The 19,072-nt window shown below is 45.1% G+C and overlaps 1 protein-coding gene across 1 annotated transcript in view; it reads left to right on the forward strand.

Moving 5' to 3' along the window:
* The window catches only part of LOC139155655 (potassium voltage-gated channel subfamily KQT member 4-like), a 381,076-nt gene that overhangs the window by 311,606 nt on the left and 50,398 nt on the right, over window positions 1-19,072 (forward strand). Inside the window, exon 8 of the mRNA XM_070730879.1 lies at window positions 802-890. Within this exon, the coding sequence (XP_070586980.1) occupies window positions 802-890 (89 nt within the window). The remainder of the gene's footprint in view (window positions 1-801; window positions 891-19,072) is intronic.

Consider the following 19,072-nt stretch of genomic DNA (forward strand, 5'->3'; position numbering starts at 1 on the left):
AAATTTGTCATAGTTATGAGTTGTATTTTTGTCATCTTTATTTATTTGACTTTCTGATAAAAACTCCCTTTTTCATGTGTTTAAGGATGATGGTGAGAAAGAGCAGCTCACTGGGAAAAATAGTGGTTGTATTTTATAGCTGGGATTAGAGTTTAGCAAGCTAAGGCCAATCTCATTCTTCATTCAAGTTCTGACTTTCCAACTTTCTCTGACTGGGCTATATATATGGCCTTGTTCCTTGGAGTATTTGAACCTTTCCTTGGGGATCAAACCAGAAATGCAAGGGCTGGGATTGGGAAAGTAGTGAAATCCATTTTTTTTACTACTGGTTCTCTGGGCGTAGCTTGGTAGACATGGCTTGGCAGGCATGGCAGGGGAAGGATACTGCAAAATCCCCATTCCATCCCCACTCCAGGGGAAGGATATTGCAAAATCTCCATGCCCATCCCACTCCTAGGGAAGGATACTGCAAAATCTCCATGCCCATCCCATTTCTGGGGGAAGGATATTGCAAACTCTTCATTCCCACCACACTCTGGGGCCAGCCAGAGGTGGTGTTTGCTGGTTCTCCGAAATACTCAAAATTCCTCTTCTGGTTCTCCGAAATATTCAAAATTTCCACTACTGATTCTCCAAAGCCTGTCAGAACCTGCTGGATTTCAGCCCTGGATTGGGGTCTATCATCCAAGGCACTCTACTTATCTGCTTCGTTAAGGCTGGGTGGACACTTTATAGGAAGTCCTCTTAAGTTGGTCTAGCTCTGATTGCTCTCTGTTTTCCTGTTCTTCCTCCTTGATTCAGGCTGCTTGGCGCCTCTACTCCACAGACATCAACCGATCCTACCTGACTGCTACCTGGTGTTACTATGACAGCATGCTTCCCTCTTTTAGGTATGTGTGAAGTTACATTAGGGATTTGGAGGGGTGTCAGTTAGAGCTGGGGGCAGGTGTTCCTTGGAAATCATGACCAAGGAAACAGAAGGAGCAAGTTGATGGAAATTGCAATGAGATGGACCAAAGTAGGGAAATAAATCAGAGTAATCTTGTGCAAGTAAATATGCCTCTTTTGCCTACTCTGATTACTGCCACATTTCCAGGGAAATACGTGAATCAGTTTATGGGAGAACAGGGCAGAGAAATTAATGAGGATTGTATGGTGTCCTTGGTGCCCTGGCATCTATCCCGTGGTAGATGATGGATATTTGGTGTTGATTCAGTGTCAGGCAACTTTAGCAGCTGCCCACAACCAAGAATGCTAGATTCTCTCAGAGTCTAGTTACTTAAAGTTTTGGGAAGGAAAGCAGGATTAGGAAATTGGATGCATATGTGCTTAGTGTTTCTTTGATCCCATTGATCTTCTTTCTAACTGTCTTTTGATTTGGAGATGTTGTTTCCTGCCAGCCAGATAGAGAAGTGCCTATTATCTGGCCTTGGACTCCCTTGCAAGTGGCCATTGTCTTACATTGAGCTCCTTTGATAAATCAGTTCTTATCCAAATCCAATGCTTAAATCCGATCCATCATGAGAAGGTAGTAGATTACGCATTATTGCAGAACCAATGAGACTGATGCTTAGAAGATCCCTTCCTTTGAACATGTTTGCTGGGTTTTGAATGTTGAGATTCCATGCCCTCTTCATAAGACGTCATAATTCCATCCACATTTTTCATAATATATGATGTTTCCTCCACTCAAACTGGGCTCCAGGATCTTCTAGATGGTGGAAGCTGCAATGGAGACTAATGGAGAGGTAGGCGGGTCAGAGTTGGATTATTAGTGGGAGCGTAATTCTGGGCCTTTGCATACATGTAGGTATGCATGAGGTCACATGCATATACAAGCAAGGTAGAATATTATTGTTGGGCATAATTTGTTCAGTCAAAAAGCTGCCCTCTTGCTCTTACTTTGATCACATTTTCATAGTCCCAAGCAGAAGCCTGTAGCAGCCTTATTTTACTAAATGCAACTCCCATTTTTCTAATGTTTAGTACAGAACAAGGTTTTCAGTTTTCTTCTTCATAGAATAAGACAAAAATACAAAGGAGATGAATTCTGTGGAATCAAGTGACTATCTTCAAAAATCAAAGCAAAACTAAAGACCAAACAGGCAGAAGCAGCACAAAACAACAATAAAAAATGATTATTTGAGGGGGAAAGCTGTGACTTGTACATCCAAAAGCAACTAGCAGAGGGCATACTCAGAAATTTCATTGAGAAGCATCGAGAGGCATCTATGGGAAGTGCTAACATCCATAAAGCGACAGATGTAGTATCACAATGGAATATAATTAGAACATAATGCATGCATATATATAAGGCCGAAATGGTGCCATCCTAGTCTCCCTTAATGTTAAAATTTCAGCAAAAAACATGTATATACACATACATACATACATACATACATACATACATACATACATATCACATAATAATAATAATTTATTAGATTTGTATGCCGCCCCTCTCCACAGACTCGGGGCGGCTCACAACAATAATAAGAAACAGTGTAACAATGGGACAAATCTAATAATAAAAAATATATAAAAACCCCAACAATTAAAAACCATACAGCACATACATACCAAACATGAAATATAAAAAGCCTGGGGGAGATGTCTTAGTTCCCCCATGCCTGGCAATACAGGTGGGTCTTGAGTAACTTGCAAAAGACAAGGAGGGTGGGGGCCGTTCTAATCTCCGGGGAGAGTTGGCTTCAGAGGGCTGAGGCCGCCACAGAGAAGGCTCTTCCCCTGGGGCCCGCCAAATGACATTGTTTGGTCGACGGGACCCGGAGAAGGCCAACTCTGGCCCCTTATTGGCCACTGTGATTCGTGTGGTAGAAGGCGGTTCCGGAGGTATTCTGGTCCAATGCCATGTAGGACTTTAAAGGTCATTACCAACACTTTGAATTGTGATCGGAAACTGATTGGCAGCCAGTGCAGACCATGGAGTGTTGTAGAAATGTGGGCGAATCTGGGAAGCCCCACGATAGCTCTCATTTTTACATGTTTTTGCTGAATTTTTAAAATTAAGGGAGACTAGGATAGCGCTATTTCGGCCTTGTCCTGGCCTCATCAGCTAGCCATACCCTTACTGGGATTTGATCCTGGGGCCTCCTCTAGGCCACCAGATCTGATCCCTTCAGCTTTGTACCAGGGAGGGGCTATATGTTTTATATATATATATATATATATATATATATATATATATATATATATATATATACATGTAGATTGTTCTGAGTTCAGGTTTTGCCCCGTGTAATATTTTGAGTGTCTATGCGACGTTTCGGTGAAATCACATTCACCATCATCAGGCTGAAGTTGTAAGCTTCGTGCTGCTGTAAATATAGTTTGTTTGCAACTGCCATTTGTTCCTTATAAATAGTGGTGGGGGTGGAGATTTGGTTTGAATGTAGCAAATAAATTGGGTGGCTATGTTTTAATGATTTGATTGGTTGGTGGAATCACATTTAGTTGAAGGTGATGACTATGATATGTTTTTTTGTTTAGGGCTGGTTTCCAAATTTCTGGTAGGCGGGACGTGTCATCACGTTTATTCATGCTGAGGGGGTGTTTTTCTATCTCTATGGCTTCCATGATTATTCTTTTATATACGTGTTCTGTTTTGGAAAGTAATTTAGTTTTTTCAAAGTCAATTTCATGCCCTGTTTTTTTAATGTGCTGGACAAGGGAGGAAGTTTTTTCTTCTTTTTTGACTGCATTTTTATGTTCTGCAATGTGTGCGTTTATTCTTTGATTAGTTTGTCCAATGTATGTAGCTGCACATGTTTTGCAAGGGATTTCATAGATTCCTTGGTTTTCGAGTTGGATTTTATCTTTTGGGTTTCTTAGGAAGTTTGATATTTTTTTGGTTAGTGACAAATGAAGTTTTGATATTATGTTTGTGGAGAATTTTACTAATTTTGTCTGTGGTGCCTTTGATGTAAGGGAGGAGGGTGATGCCATTATCCTATTCTTGGTCTTGATTTTTGGGGGATGTCTCTTTTTTGATTAGGTTTGTAATTGTTTTTCTTTCGAATCCATTAGAAATTAATACATCTTTGAGTTTGTTCAATTCAGTTTTTAAGTGCTCATGGTCAGCTAGGCGTTTGGTTCTGGTGATGAGAGTTTTGGCTACTGAGGTGATCTGTGCAGGGTGGTGGTGGGAGTGTGCATTTAAATAACGGTTGGTGTGGGGTTTTTTTTGGTAGATGGTGTGTCCTAGGGTGCCATTGGGTTTTTTATAGATTAGGACATCCAGAAAGGGAAGTTGATCATTGGCTTCTGTTTCCATAGTGAATTGTATTTTGGGGTGTAGGCTATTGAGATGTGTGAGGAAATTGTCCAGTTTTTCTTTTCCATGTGGCCAAATTACAAAAGTGTCATCTACATATCTCAGCCAAAGTTTGGGTTTGTGTTTAGATTTCTCCAATGCATTGTTTTCAAAATGTTCCATGTAGAGGTTAGCGATGACAGGTGAGAGGGGTGATCCCATTGGGGCTCCTTCTGTTTGTTTATATCTTTGTTCATTATAGATGAAGTATGTATTTGTCAGACAGTGGTTGGTCAGATCTAAGATATACTTGGGGGGCTTGTATTTGTTTTGGATAGCTGTTAAGGCTTCTTTAATAGGTATTTGGGTGAAAAGGGATGCGACATCAAAACTCACAAGTAGGTCACCAGGTTGTAGATTTTGTTTTTTAATTATTTCTATAAAGTGGAATGAATTTTGTACATATGAGGTGATAGTTTCTGTATAGGACTGAAGATATTTGGCTAAAAATTTGGCGAGATTTTGCAGAGGTGAGCCTATGGAGCTGACTATTGGCCTGAGAGGTATTCCTTCTTTGTGTATTTTTGGAAGGCCATAGAGTTTTGGACATATGGAAGATTTTTCTCTGGGGATGATTCTTTGTTGGATTTCTTCACTGATGGGAGAGGCTTTTATTTTGGATTTGGTGGTTTTTTCTAGGTAGGTGGTAGGATCTGTGTTTAGAAGTTTATAGGCAGGCTTTTGTAGTAGGATGGATAGTTTTTCTTTGTAGTCTGATGTGTTCATCACCACTGTGGAGTTTCCTTTGTCTGCTGGGAGGATGATTATATTGTTGTCTTTCTTCAAATTGATAAGTGCATTTTGTTGTTCTTTTTGTATGTTGCTTCTGGGTGGCTTGCTGGAGCAGAGAATATTGGTGACTTCAAGTCTGATTTTGTTGGCTTCATCTGGGTTGATTTTATTTAGGGTAGCTTCAACTCCACATATGATGTTTTCAATTGGGATGAGTTTGGGGGCTATTGCAAAATTGAATCCTTTTGAAAGGACACTGGTTTTTGCAGTGGTGAGGATCCTGTCTGATATATTATGTACTATTTTTGTCATAAGTTGTTGTGGAGGGCTGGGTTTCTGCTGTTTTTCTAGTTTGTGGAGTTTCTTATTATGTGTGTCTGTCTTGTATTGGGTTTCTGTTTCAGCTTTCCAGATTGATATTTGTTTGAATTTGTCCCAGAGTATTGGGTGCATTTTGTTGCTGAGTTTAAGGTGAAGAGAGAGTAGACTTTTGTTGATTTCATCAAGTATGAATCTTTTCTTGTGGAGTTCATTTCTAATTAGGGCTAATTCAGTTCTTTTTAGGATCCTCTCAATGGCTGGGGTTTTTGGGTGGAATTTTAGTTGGAAGTATTTGGGAATTATTCTTTCTCCATTGACTCTGGAAGGAGAGTCCATCATGGGTTGTAAACCAATCCTATTGGTAGAGACTGAGTTAATTTAAATAATTAATTAACTGGCACCGCCCCCTTAGCAGCCCCCATGAGCCAGTTTTAAAAACTCAGTCTAAGTGTAGAGACTGTAGTTTTATGTACTCTGTGAATTTACTGTTTAAAATGTTTAAAATGTTTATATTTATTAAAGTGGTACCGTTAATCTTTTCTTCTTTTGTTTCACTGCAGGTGTGAAGACGTTTTCATGGGGTCTCTGCCCTCCGTGGGCACCACCCCCAGCGTTATCTCCTCGGGGGCCCCTTCCCTCAGCGGGTACCACCCTGATCGAGGAGCACCACAGCCCAGGGTCCCTGTCCTCCGTGGTCAGACCCGGCTGCGAGCTGAAGGTGGGGGGGTCCGCCCCCCCCACTGCGCAGCTTCGGAAAGTCGATCCCTGGCCTTATTCTTTAAGAAAAAGCGGTTTGGCGGCGTGCCAGCGCCTCTCAGCTGTTCGGCGGCCGGGATTAAAGCCGCCGCCGCCGCCTCCGCGTTGCTGCAAAAGCCGCCGTTTTTCTTGCTGCCGGCAGCGTTTCGAAGACCTTTTTCTGCTTTTGCGAGTGGCTGCCTTCGTAGCTTCGGCTCCTCGGCAGAGGCAGGGATCGCGTTTGCCTCATAGCGCCGCCATTTTGGGCTGTCAAAAACAGACGAAAGTGCCCGCGCTTTTTGTTGTGGCCAGAGGCTGTGAGGTTCCTCTCCGCCTTTTTAGTAGGCGCGAATGAACAAGACAGGCAGTTCTGCGCATGTGCAGTGCCTGCAAAGCTCCCGATCGCCATTTTGTCCTCTGTGAGAGAAGCGAGTGTCGAGGAGCAGTGCTTTTGAAGTCTGTGGTGTTGTGATCAGCTCTAGTGAGTACTATGGAAGGTCACGCTACACCTGATAAGGTGACCTCTCCCTCGGTGGTCCCCAAGGAGAAGGCCAAGACTTCCAAGTCCAAGGACAAGTCTAGGACATCCCAGGCCTCTTCTTCATCAATTAAAGAAGCAGAGAGGCGTATCAAGGCCTTAGAGCAGAGACTTGAAGCTGCTCTTCATGTCCCAGCAGTGCCCTCTGTGCCTTCTCATTTAACTATGGCCAGAGAGAGTGTGTCTCCTTTACCTACTATGAGGCCTGCTGAATCCTTCTCTGAAAAGGAATGGTCTCCTGATAGACAATTTACCATTAATCCGGTTCTACCATCTCCAGGCCACAGTGGGCCTAGGCCAGGCTCTGCATCACATTCAGTGAGGAGCTGCCAGGGACCATCTGCTACTTTCACACCCACAGCAGCAGGGTTGCGAACACAACCTGATTCCTGGCATCAGATGTCCCCATCAGTGCAGGATTTGATTAACAATGCCTACTCTCAGGGGATGGCAGCGGGGGTGCAACAAGTCACACAGCAACCCCGTCCAGTGCAAAAGAACCTGTGGTGTGCACCGCCCCCTCAGGTATGGGGTCTTGGGCTGAGGAAGCAAACCCTTTGGAGGAATCTGACAAAGACTATGAACTGTCTGACGATGAGACACCGCCAGAACAGCCTGTGGCTGCTGGACTTTTTAAAGCCTCAACGTTCAGGGTCTTGCTTCGTAAGGCCAAGCTAACTGTAGACTTGCCAGGTCCTGCAAAATCAGACACTTCGGATGGGACCAAACCAGCTACAGTCCTGTTTAAGGAACCCCAACCTGAGTCAGAGCACATTCCATCCTCTGACATTATTGTGCAAAGTGTGAAAAGACCCTGGCAACACCCAGCTGCAGCGCAAGGGCCCTCTGCAGTAGAAAGAAGGTTCTATACTTGTGATGAGGAGGTGGAGAAATTATTGGAATTCCCTCCTATAGATCAGCCTGTCATGCAGCTGATTTCCAAGTCCTTCGTACCCTCTGAGACAGGCGATAGCTTGAAGCCTGAGGATAGAAAGGCAGAGGTGTTGATACGGAAAACGCACCAGATGGCGAGCTGGGAATTTCGAGCAGCGGCGGCTGCTTCCTTTTTCACCAGGGCATCTATAGTATGGCTGCAGGAGATGCAGGCCCGGCTGGGACCGGATGAAAGCCGCCTGAGACAGGATTTGGGAAAGCTGTTGGCGGCAGCGGAGTTTTCTGCAGACGCCACTCTGCATGCTGCCAAATTTTCGGCAAGGAGTATGGCGGCCACTTTGGCATCAAGGCGCCTCCTCTGGCTGAGAAGCTGGCCAGCAGACCTAAAGTCGAAATGGAACTTGGCATCGGCGCCCTTTCAAGGGGAAAAGCTTTTTGGGGAAGCGTTGGATCCCGTCCTTGTGGAAGACAAGGATAAGAAAAAGTCCCTCCCCAGAGCTTACAGGCGCCAGGAGCGTCGTTATACCCCCTACCAACGCAGGCCTTCCTTTCGGTGGGACTCTTCTGCTCCAGCGGGTCAGAATGCTAGACCCTATTCCCAGCCCCAGTATAGTTCTAACACGTTCCGGGGTGATAGAGCGCCCTTTCAGGATCGCCAGAGAGGGTATCAACAGGCGAGGCGGCCCTTTCGTGGAAACCAGAGGGGCTTCAAGCGTCCTAAGGGACTCTGTCCATCAACACCTGGGAGGCAAGCTCCAGTTTTTCGAGGCCTCCTGGCGGACTACGTCTTCCGACAGGTGGGCGTTAGCAACTGTCTCCCAGGGCTTGCGCTTGGAGTTCCTCCAGCCCCCACCATACCGTTATGTTCAGTGTCCAGTTCAGAGGGACCCCCAAAAAAGGTTACAACTTTCAAAGGAGATAGCCCATCTCTTGGAAATACGGGCAATAGAAGAAGTGCCCAGGCAAGAAATAGGTACCGGCTTTTATTCAAGGGTCTTCCTTGTACCAAAGTCATCGGGAGGGGTTCGCATGATCCTCAATTTGAAAAACCTCAATACTTACATCAAGTATCGACGATTCCGGATGCATTCTCTTTCGACCATCTTGGCTGCTATCCGAAGACAGGACCTATTGACATCAATAGACTTAAAAGAGGCTTACTTGCATGTCCCAATCCTACCGGCTCATCGGAGGTTTCTCCGTTTCTACCTAGACGGCTCCCACTACCAATACAGGGCAATGCCGTTCGGCCTCTCTTTGGCCCCTCGCACCTTCACAAAGCTGCTCGACGTATTGACTGCCCATATCAGGTCCCAGGGAATTCGAATCCTAGCATACCTGGACGATCTTATTGTCCTGTCCAGCTCCTCTCAGAGGGCGCTGGCCGATTTGGCAGTCACGAGACAGACGTTGGAATCCCACGGGTTCACGATCAACGAGGAAAAAAGTCATCTTTCTCCAACAGTAAGACTGTTACACCTGGGGTCCATAATAGATACTTCCACAGGGACTGTGACTTTATCCCCAGAAAGGATGGCAAACATTCGTCAACTAATCTTGCAGCTTCAGCGCCAGCAGCGGGTGTCGCTCGCGTTCCTTTCCAAATTGCTGGGGACCCTGGTCTCGACTATCGGCATAGTGCCTTGGGCTCGTCATCATCTCAGGGCACTGCAATGGTTCCTTCTTCCATGGCAGAAGGCCAAAAGGAGTCATTCACAAAGGTTAGTGCGGCTCCCTTCAAGTGTCAAAGTGCCGTTGAGATGGTGGTCTTCCCCAGCCTTGCACAAAGGGTCACTCTTCTGCAACCGGGACCGCTTAATCCTCACGACAGATGCCAGTCTGTCGGGCTGGGGGGCCCACATGGGACTGCATATGGCCCAGGGACTTTGGTCTCCGGAAGATCTGAGCCCGATCAACATAAACTACTTGGAGCTCAAAGCAGTTTTTCTGGCTCTTCAGGCCTTTTCCCCTTGGATTCAAGGCAAGCATGTGTTGGTCTTAACCGACAATGTGGCCAACAGGGCCCACGTCAACCATCAAGGGGGAACGAAATCTCTCCGTCTGATGGTCGAGTCAGCGGCCCTTTTCACCTGGGCCGAGTCCCGCTTAGCTTCTCTGTCGGCAGAACACATTGCCGGGACCAGCAACGTTCAAGCCGACTGGTTGAGCAGGTCTACTCTAGACCCAGCAGAGTGGAAGCTCGATCCCGGAGTCTTTCATCAGATAATTCAACGCTTCGGGACCCCTCTGGTGGACCTGTTTGCGTCACAGGCCAACACGCAGCTGGAGAGGTTTTATTCCTGGTTCCCAACGCCGACGGCAGAAGGGGTCAATGCCCTATTGTCCCCATGGCCCGGAGGTCTGTTGTACGCATTTCCCCCGACGTGTCTCCTTCAGCGAGTTCTGGACATTGTAATCCGGGAGAGAGCCGAAGTCATCATAGTGGCTCCATACTGGCCCCGAAGGCCGTGGTTCGCAGACCTGGTAGCCCTCTCGGTGTCCCCTCCTTGGAGGATACCGGATCAGCTCGTCTCCCTTACTCAAGGATCCATTTGTCACCCGGATCCTCAATGGTTCCAGTTAGCCGCCTGGCGTGTGAGCGGGAGAGACTAGCACAGCAACACCTTCCGGACACGGTCATTGCAACGATACAGGCGGCTCGGAGGCCATCGACAGTGCGGATTTACCAGGCAACATGGTCTGCATTCTGCACCTTCTGTTCTAATCGCCACTGTGATCCAAAGCAGGCCTCGCTCATTTTAGTTCTGGAATTTCTCCAATCAGGGATCGAGCGGGGATTGGCCCCTAACACCCTGAAGCGACAAGTGGCTGCCCTGTCCACTGTGATTCATGTATCAGACTTTAGGTCCTTGGCTCACCATCCCTGGGTGAGGGATTTCCTCAAGGGAGCTATTAATCAACACGCTCCTCCTGTACGGCGATTCCCTACGTGGGATCTTTCCTTAGTGCTACGTGCACTCACAGGACCTCCCTTTGAGCCCATGAGGTCCATTTCATATAGATTGTTATCCATTAAGACATTGTTTCTGGTGGCAATTACCTCTGCCCGAAGGGTCTCGGAGTTGTCGGCACTTTCCATCAGACCGGACTTATGTGTGTTCCATCCGGACAGAGTGGTGATGCGGTTGGACCCTTCGTTCATCCCGAAGGTAAACTCAGCTTTCCACAGAAGACAAGAACTTGTGCTACCGGACTTTTGCGCACGTGGTCAACATCCTTCCGAACTTCGTTGGCACAAAATTGATGTCCGAAGAGCTTTGAAGCTCTATATCAGGAGGACAGCATCTTTTAGAAAGACTGAAAGACTCTTTGTTTCCTTTGCTCAAGCCACGATGGGTCTTGGAGTTTCTTCCCAGTCGCTTAGTCGCTGGATTAGGGATTGCATTGCTGAGGCTTATTCATCAAGGTCTCAATCTCCTCCCACCGGTGTGATGGCACATTCCACTAGAAGTGCGGCTGCCTCAGCGGCTTGGTCAACTCAAGCTTCTTTGGAGGAGATTTGTCGAGCTGCTACTTGGGCATCATCCTCTACTTTTATACGCCACTATAAGCTGGACTCATTGGCTTCTGCAGAGGCTTCATTTGGCAGGCGTGTCTTGCAGCGAGTGTGTGTCACTCCACCGACCTCGGCCCAGCCTTTTCCCTCCCAGGGGATTTGATCTTTGGTATATCCCATGATGGACTCTCCTTCCAGAGTCAATGGAGAAGAACCGTTGTACATACCTGAACGGTCTTCTCAGTGCTCTGGAAGGAGAGTCCATACCCGCCCGGCATGGTGTTTGGCCTGGTCGCCGGAGTGTTGGGATTGTTCAAGTTTATGCTTGTTATGAAGTTAATAAAATTTTTCTGATTTGTACTTTGTCTTCGTTTTTAAAACTGGCTCATGGGGGCTGCTAAGGGGGCGGTGCCAGTTAATTAATTATTTAAATTAACTCAGTCTCTACCAATAGGATTGGTTTACAACTCATGATGGACTCTCCTTCCAGAGCACTGAGAAGACCGTTCAGGTATGTACAACGGTTCTTTGTCCCTGCAGTTGCGTAGGAATGTCAGATTCCTACGCAACTGCATATGTTTTGGGAATGTAACAAAGTTCAAAAATTTTGGAAGCAAATACAAATGGAAGTGAATAAAATTACGAATGGTAATTGGAAAATAACCAAGGAAGCAGCATTATTGATAAAAAATAGTGAGGTAAAAGGATATGAAGAAATTAAAACTGCAGCGATAGAAAGCACCCAGGCAACCATAGTGCTTGGGTGGAAAGACGATAATAAATGGATGATAAAAAATTGGTGCAGGTACATGGTGGACCACATTCACTATGAAATTATGGAAATCAGATTACATAATTATAATGAAGAGAAATTAGCAGCAACAATGAGGCGGTGGGAGAAGGTTAAAAATTATATATTAACAATATCAGCAAATGATGCAAAGGTAAGAAATAAAATTCAATCAATTTATAAAAGTGCAAAAAGACCGACCCAGGTAACTACAGACCAATCAGTCTGACCTCTATACCTGGAAAAATACTGGAGAAAATAATCAAAAAACAACTTATCCACTTCCTAGAAACAAACAAGATCATATCCAATAGCCAGCACGGATTCATCAGAAACAAATCATGCCAAACCAATCTCATATCATTTTTCAACACCATAACCAAGTCAGTTGACCAACGCAACTCAGTGGACCTCATATACTTGGACTTCAGTAAGGCTTTCGATAAAGTCGACCACAATCTCCTAATCCATAAACTAGAAAAAAATGGAGTAGATTACTACACATGTAGATGGATAAAAAGTTGGCTGACCAACCGCACCCAACGAGTTGTCCTCAACGGCACCAAATCCACATGGAAAAAAGTAGACAGTGGAGTACCACAGGGCTCTGTCCTGGGTCCTGTACTCTTTAACATCTTCATCAACGACCTGGACGAGGGAATAAAAGGGGAACTAATAAAATTTGCAGATGACACCAAGATGGCGGGGGTAGCCAACACCCTTGAGGACAGGCTCAGAATACAAGAAGACCTAGACAGACTATCACAGTGGGCCCATACCAACAAAATGAGGTTCAACACCGACAAATGCAGAGTCCTCCAACTCAGCAAAAAGAACCCTAGACATACATACAGCCTGGGAGATACCCCACTTAGCAGTAGTGACTGCGAAAGAGATCTTGGAGTCTTGGTGGACAATCAACTAAACATGAGTCAGCAATGTGCAGCAGCAGCCAAAAAAGCCAACTCAATCCTAAGCTGCATCAACAGAGGAATACTCTCCAAGACCAGGGAAGTACTAATACCACTCTACTATGCCCTGGTCAGACCCCACCTGGAGTACTGCATCCAATTTTGGTCACCTCACTACAAAAAAGACATCGAAACTCTGGAGAAGGTGTAAAAAAGAGCAACCAAAATGATTAGGGGACTCGAAACCAAGACTTACGAAGAGAGATTGAGAGAACTGGGCATGGACAGCCTAGAAAAAAGAAGGTCTAGAGGGGACATGATAGCAGTTTACAGATACTTGAGGGGTTGCCACGGTGAGGAGGGGGTCTCTTTATTCCCCAGGGCACCAGAGGGCCGGACGAGGAACAATGGTTGGAAGCTGACCAAGGAGAGATTCAACCTGGAAATAAGGAGGAACTTCCTGACGGTCAGAGTGATCAACCAGTGGAACTGCCTGCCAGGGGAGGTGGTGAACTCCCCAACTCTGGACACCTTCAAGAGGAGATTGGACTTCCATTTGGCTGGGGTGCTGTAGGGTTTCCTGCTCAGGCAGGGGGTTGGACTCGATGACCTAACGGTCCCTTTCAACTCTATTAATAAATAAATAAAATAAATAAATAAAAATAAATAATGAATGAATGAACAATGTAACCCAGAGATGAAGCAAATGAAGGATACAAAATTGAATCTTCCCTGGTGAAGGGAATCTTTATTTTTTTGTTTGGTGATGGTACACTTTTATGTTTTATGCTTTTGTTTTGTTTTCTGCAAAACTTTTTTAAAAATCAATAAAAAGTATATTTTAAAAAAAGAAAAGATAACTATATCTACAGCAGCTCGAAGCTTACAACTTCAGCCTGATGATGGTGAATGTGATTTCACTGAAACGTCGCATAGACACTCAAAATATTACACGGGGCAAAACCCGAACTCAGAACAATCTACATACATATACCCATGAAAATCTATGAAAACATATATATATATGCCATTTTATTTAGGGCAGGTATAATTATCAACAGAGGAACATATAGCATGCATTAGAAAACTTAATGGGTTTTTTTCTGGAAGGCTACCATTTTTGCACTAAGGAGAAAGAATAAATTATGCAAAACCTGCCCCTTTATGATGGTTACTATTGCCTAAATGGAAGCTTCCAAAGATTAACATTTGCCAAACAACAGGGAGAAGACACCCCATCTTCCCCTAGTGGTTTGGCCAGAAAATTGCAACTAGTCTTTCTTTCTCTGTCCCTCCTCCATATATAGGATAGTCCAGAGCATCTGGCCATGGTATGGAGACCTATTTTTTTTCCCTTTATGGACAAACCTCTGATCTGGAGTAGTGATGTTCCTGCTAAACAGGCAAAAAGTTGTCAAAATTGGAATCACAATTCCCACCCCGTCCCTGTTAAAAGTGGCATTCCCCAAGGCAGCGTACTAGGACCTACTCAACAACCTCTGAGATCATATCACTAGCCTGTGTTCTTTTCAACACCACAGACAATTCAGCTATTCTCCAAAAAGACCTTGACATTTATTTGTTTATTTATTGTTAGAGTTGAAAGGGACCATGAAGGCAATCAAGTTCAACCCCCTGCCCAAGCAGGAACCCAATAGTACACCAGTCAAGTGGCAGTTCAATCTTCTCTTAAAAATGTCCAGAGTATTGGAGTTCACAACGTCCGCTGGTAGGTTGTTCCATTGGTTGATCGCTCTGACCGTCAGGAAGTTCCTACTTATCTCCATGTTGAATCTCTCCTTGGTCAGCCTCCAGCCGTTGTTCCTCGTCCGGCCCTCTGGTGCCCTGAAGAATAAAGTGATCCCCTCCTCTCTGTGACATCCCCTCGTATACTTGTAGACTGCTATCATGTCCGCTCTGGCCCTCCTTTTCTCTAGGCTATCCATGCCAGTTCCCTCTGTCTTTCTTCGTAAGTCTTGGTTTCCAATCCCTTAATCATCTTGGTTGCTCTTTTTTGCACCTTCTCAAGAGTTTTAACGTCTCTTTTGAAGTGTGGTGAAAAGAGCTGAATACAATACTCCAGGTGTGATCGGACCAGGGCGTAGTAGAGTGGTATTAAGACTTCCCTGGTCTTGGAGTGTATTCCCCTGTTGATGCATCTTAGGATTGTGTTGGCTTTTTTAGCTGCTGCTGCACATTGTTGGCTCATGTTTAGTTGATTGTCCACCAAGACTCTGAGGTCTCTTTCGCAGTCACTACTGCTAACAGGGGTTTCTCCCAGGTTGTATGTGTGTCCAGGGTTTTTTCTGCCTAGGTGAAGGACTTTGGTCTTGTCAATGTTAAACATCATTTTGTTGGTGTGGGCCCACTGTGTTAGTCTGTCTAGGTCTTTCTGTAATTTGAGCCTGTCTTCTAGGGTATTGGATACCCCCGCCAGCGTGGTGTCGTCTGCGAATTTGATCAGTTGCCCTTCTATTCCCTCGCCCAAGTTGTTGATGAAAATGTTGAAGAGCACAGAGCCCAGGACTGAACCCTGTGGTACCCCACTGCCTACGTTCTTCCATGTGGATTTGGAACCGCTGAGGACAACTTGTTGGGTGCAGTTCGTCAGCCAGCTATTGATCCATCTGCATGTGTTGAAGTCTACTCCACTTTTTTCTAATTTGTTGATTAGGAGATGGTGGTCGACTTTGTTGAAAGCTTTGCTGAAGTCTAAGTATATGAGGTCCACCATGTTGTGCTGGTCTACTGATTTGGTTATGGTGTTGAAAAAGGATATGAGATTGGTCTGGCATGATTTGTTTCTGACAAACCCGTGTTGGCTGTTGGATATTATCTTGTTTGTTTCCAGGTAGTGGCAAAGCTGTTTTTTTATTATTTTCTTCAGTATTTTTCCAGGTATTGAAGTCAGGCTAATAGGTTTGTAGTTGCTTGGATCCGTTTTTTTCCCCTTTTTGTGGATGGGAACTACGTCCGCTCGTTTCCAGTCTTCTGGTAGGTCTCCAGTGGCCCAAGATTTTTGTTAGATGAGGAGAAGAGGTTCTGCTATGGTGTCTGCCAGTTCTTTTAGGACTCGGGTGGAGTCCGTCAGGTCCCGGTGATTTGTACTCATTAAGCTCCCTCAAGTAGTCCCTAATGGTAGCTTTGTCTGTGTTGAGTTCGGTTCCGGGGCTGTTATTTGCAGTCAGGTTGTAGGTTGGTTGGTTGGTAGTTCCTTTATGTGTGAAGACTGATGTAAAGTAGGTATTGAGCAGCTGTGCTTTGTCTCTGTTGTCGGTGATTTCGTTACCATCTTTGTTTTTAGTATGGTGACTGTTTCCTTGATTTTTTTCTTGTTGTTTATGTGGTGGAAGAAGCTTTTTTTGTTGTCGTTAATTTTCGTTGCAAGGTGCTGTTTGTGTTGAGCTGTTGCTGTTCTTATGTTTTGCTTGCAGGTTCTGGTTGTTTGCTGATATTCCATCTTGGTTATGAGTCCTTCTTTCCATTTGTTGTATTTGGCTTTTTTTTCTTTTACGTTGTCTGCGAGGTCCTTGTTTAGCCATGCTGGTTTCATTTTAGTTTTTCTGCTTTTCTTTTTTGTGGGGATTGAATTGTTTTGGGCCTCAATGATAGTGTTTTGTAGGGCTTCCCAGGCATTCTGTGTGGATTTACTCTTAAGAAATTCCTTCCAGGGTTTATTTTTCAGGTTCGCTCTGAGCTTGTTAAAGTCCGCTTTTCTGAAGTCTGGGACTGTAGTCGAGTTGGGTGTTGTAGTTCGTGATTGCACAATGTTGAATTTTAGGATGGTATGGTCACTCTCACCTAGCGTCCCTTCTCCTTCTATTCCCTCAATCATTTCTTCCCTGTTTGTTAAAATTAGGTCTAGTATTGCAGTCCCTCTGGTTGCTGTTTCCACTTTTTGAGTTAGAAAGTTATTGGTGAGGCTGGTGAGAAATCTGTCAGACTTTCCACTTGGTGCTGAGTTTGTTTTCCAGTTAATGTCGGGGTAGTTAAAGTCCCCCATTATTATTGTGCTGTGCTTGTTGCATATTGCTGATAGTTGGGTTGTAAAGAGGTTGTCCATTGTATCTGTTTGGTTTGGGGGCCTGTAGTAAACTCCAATTGTAATGTTGTCCTTTTTTTCTTTTATGTTAACCCATATGGTTTCAAGGGGGTTATCTTCTTTGGATTGACATAGCTCAGTGGCGGTGTAGTGGTCTTTTATGTATAGTGCAACTCCACCTCCTTTCTTGTTTGACCTGTTTTTCTTGAAGAGATTGTAGCCATTTATCTGTGTGTTCCAGTCATGTGATTCGTCCCACCATGTTTCTGTAATACTAATTAGATCATATTGGCCCTCGTGCATTAGTACTTCTAGTTCGTCTTGTTTGTTCCCCAGGATTTGTGCATTAGTGTACAGGCATTTTAGGTGTTTGTGTCTGATTCTGGGTGGGCATTTTTTATCCTCTGAAATGTTAGTGGGCTTAATTTGCACCCCTTTCTTATTTAGTCCCTTGTTCAGTTGCTTACTTTGGTCACCCGCCCCTCTCAAATCTAGTTTAAAGCCCTCCTGATAAGTTGGGCTACTCGGTTTCCAAGGAGGTTCTTTCCAGCTCTGGTAAGGTGTAGTCCATTTGTTGCTAGGAGCCCTTCTTGAAGGTATTGTAGACCGTGGTCGAGGAACTCAAAGTTGTTTTGGTGACACCATCTCTTTAGCCAGTGGTTTATTTGTGGGATTTTGCGTTCTCTGTCAGGAGGCTGTCCTCTTGTGGGTAGAATAGAGGAGAAGACAACCTGTGCCCCTATCTTTTTGACTGTATTGCCCAAGTGGTCGTAGTCTTTCGTGATTTGATTCATGTCTTTCCTTGTGTCGTTTGTTCCTGCATGGATCACTAGTAGAGGGTAGTAGTCAATGGGTTTTAGGATTTTAGTGAGGTTTAGCGCTATGTCCGAGATTTTGGCTCCAGGGAGGCAGCTCACCTCTCTGGATTGATTGTCTGGTCTGCAGATGGCAGGTTCAGTTCCCCTGAGAATTGAGTCACCAATTACCACCACTCTCCTTTTCTTTTTGGTTTGGTTGGGGAGAGGGGGGCTAGCTTTCGTGATGACTGTGTTTGATGGTGTTGTATTGTTGTTCTTGGTTCTTGGTGGCTCCTTGTCAGGTGTTTGTTGATGTTCTTGTGCCAGGAGTACTGCATATTTGTTACTTGTAGGCACTGGGGTTGGAGGGAGGTGGGTTGGAGTTGGTGGGAGTTTGGGGATGGTTTCTTTTTTTTCTTCTTTGGGTGATATGTGTCCAGTCATTTTCAACGTCGGGGGGATTGGTTCTGATGTGCTCTTCTGTGGTGTTGGATGTGTTGGGAGTATATTGGTCTTTCTTGTTTTGATGTTGGTGCTGCAGGGTTTTGAGGTTTCTCTCTAGTTTTTCTATTTTTTCCTCAAGTAATTGGATTACTTTACACTTATTGCAAGTGACCTTTTGGAAGTTTGAGGGTAGGAGTGTATACATGGAGCACAGTGTGCAACTCACTAGGAAGTCAGCTCTTTCATCTTTTTTGTGTGTGGTGGGTTTGTCTTCCATGTGGGTAGTAGGAGTGTCTTCTCTCTGAGTGCGTGATTTGTTCTTCATGGTAGGAGGCTGGTAGTGGAGTAGTTGATGAGTGCTGCTGATGAGTGCTGTTTTAGTATTTAGTTGTGTTTTGGTTGGTCTTGTTTTTGCTGATTTATTAGTTGATTATGCTTTGATTAAGCGTAAGGCTCTGGGGAAGCTCCTGCGTCAGCTAGGTGCCGGGTGTGATGCCAGGACTCAAGGAGGGCTCCGTGCGTCTTCCGCTGTTGTCGGGGGTTCCGTGGAAGCTCCCGTGTCAGCTGGGCACCGGGTTTGATGCCAGGGGCTCGAGGAGGGCTCCGGACTGAGTTAGAGTCCTCTGCTGTTGTCGGGGAATCTGGAGAGGCTCCCGCATCGGTAGAGTGCTGGGTGTGATGCCGGGGGCTCAAGGAGGGCTCCAAAAATCTTGCCCCAAATCTCTCCAAAAATCATTCCCCCCCAAAACTTCCTATCTAGCCCCAAGTCTCTCCAAAAAATGCTTCCCACAAAGCTTCCTATCTAGCCCCAAATCTCTCCAAAACTCGCTGCCCCAAAATCTTCCTATCTAGCCCCAAATCTCTCCAAAAATCGCTCCCCCCAAAGCTTCCTATCTAGCCCCAAATCTCTCCAAAAATGTCTCTGATTGATCTAACACCTGGCAACTTCAAATATCAACCAACAAATGCTCTGTCCTCCACATTGGCAAAAAGAATCCGGCCCTCAAATATAAACTGA

This window comes from Erythrolamprus reginae, unplaced genomic scaffold, assembly GCF_031021105.1.
Source record: "Erythrolamprus reginae isolate rEryReg1 unplaced genomic scaffold, rEryReg1.hap1 H_4, whole genome shotgun sequence".
NCBI classification, from domain to species: Eukaryota; Metazoa; Chordata; class Lepidosauria; order Squamata; family Dipsadidae; genus Erythrolamprus; species Erythrolamprus reginae.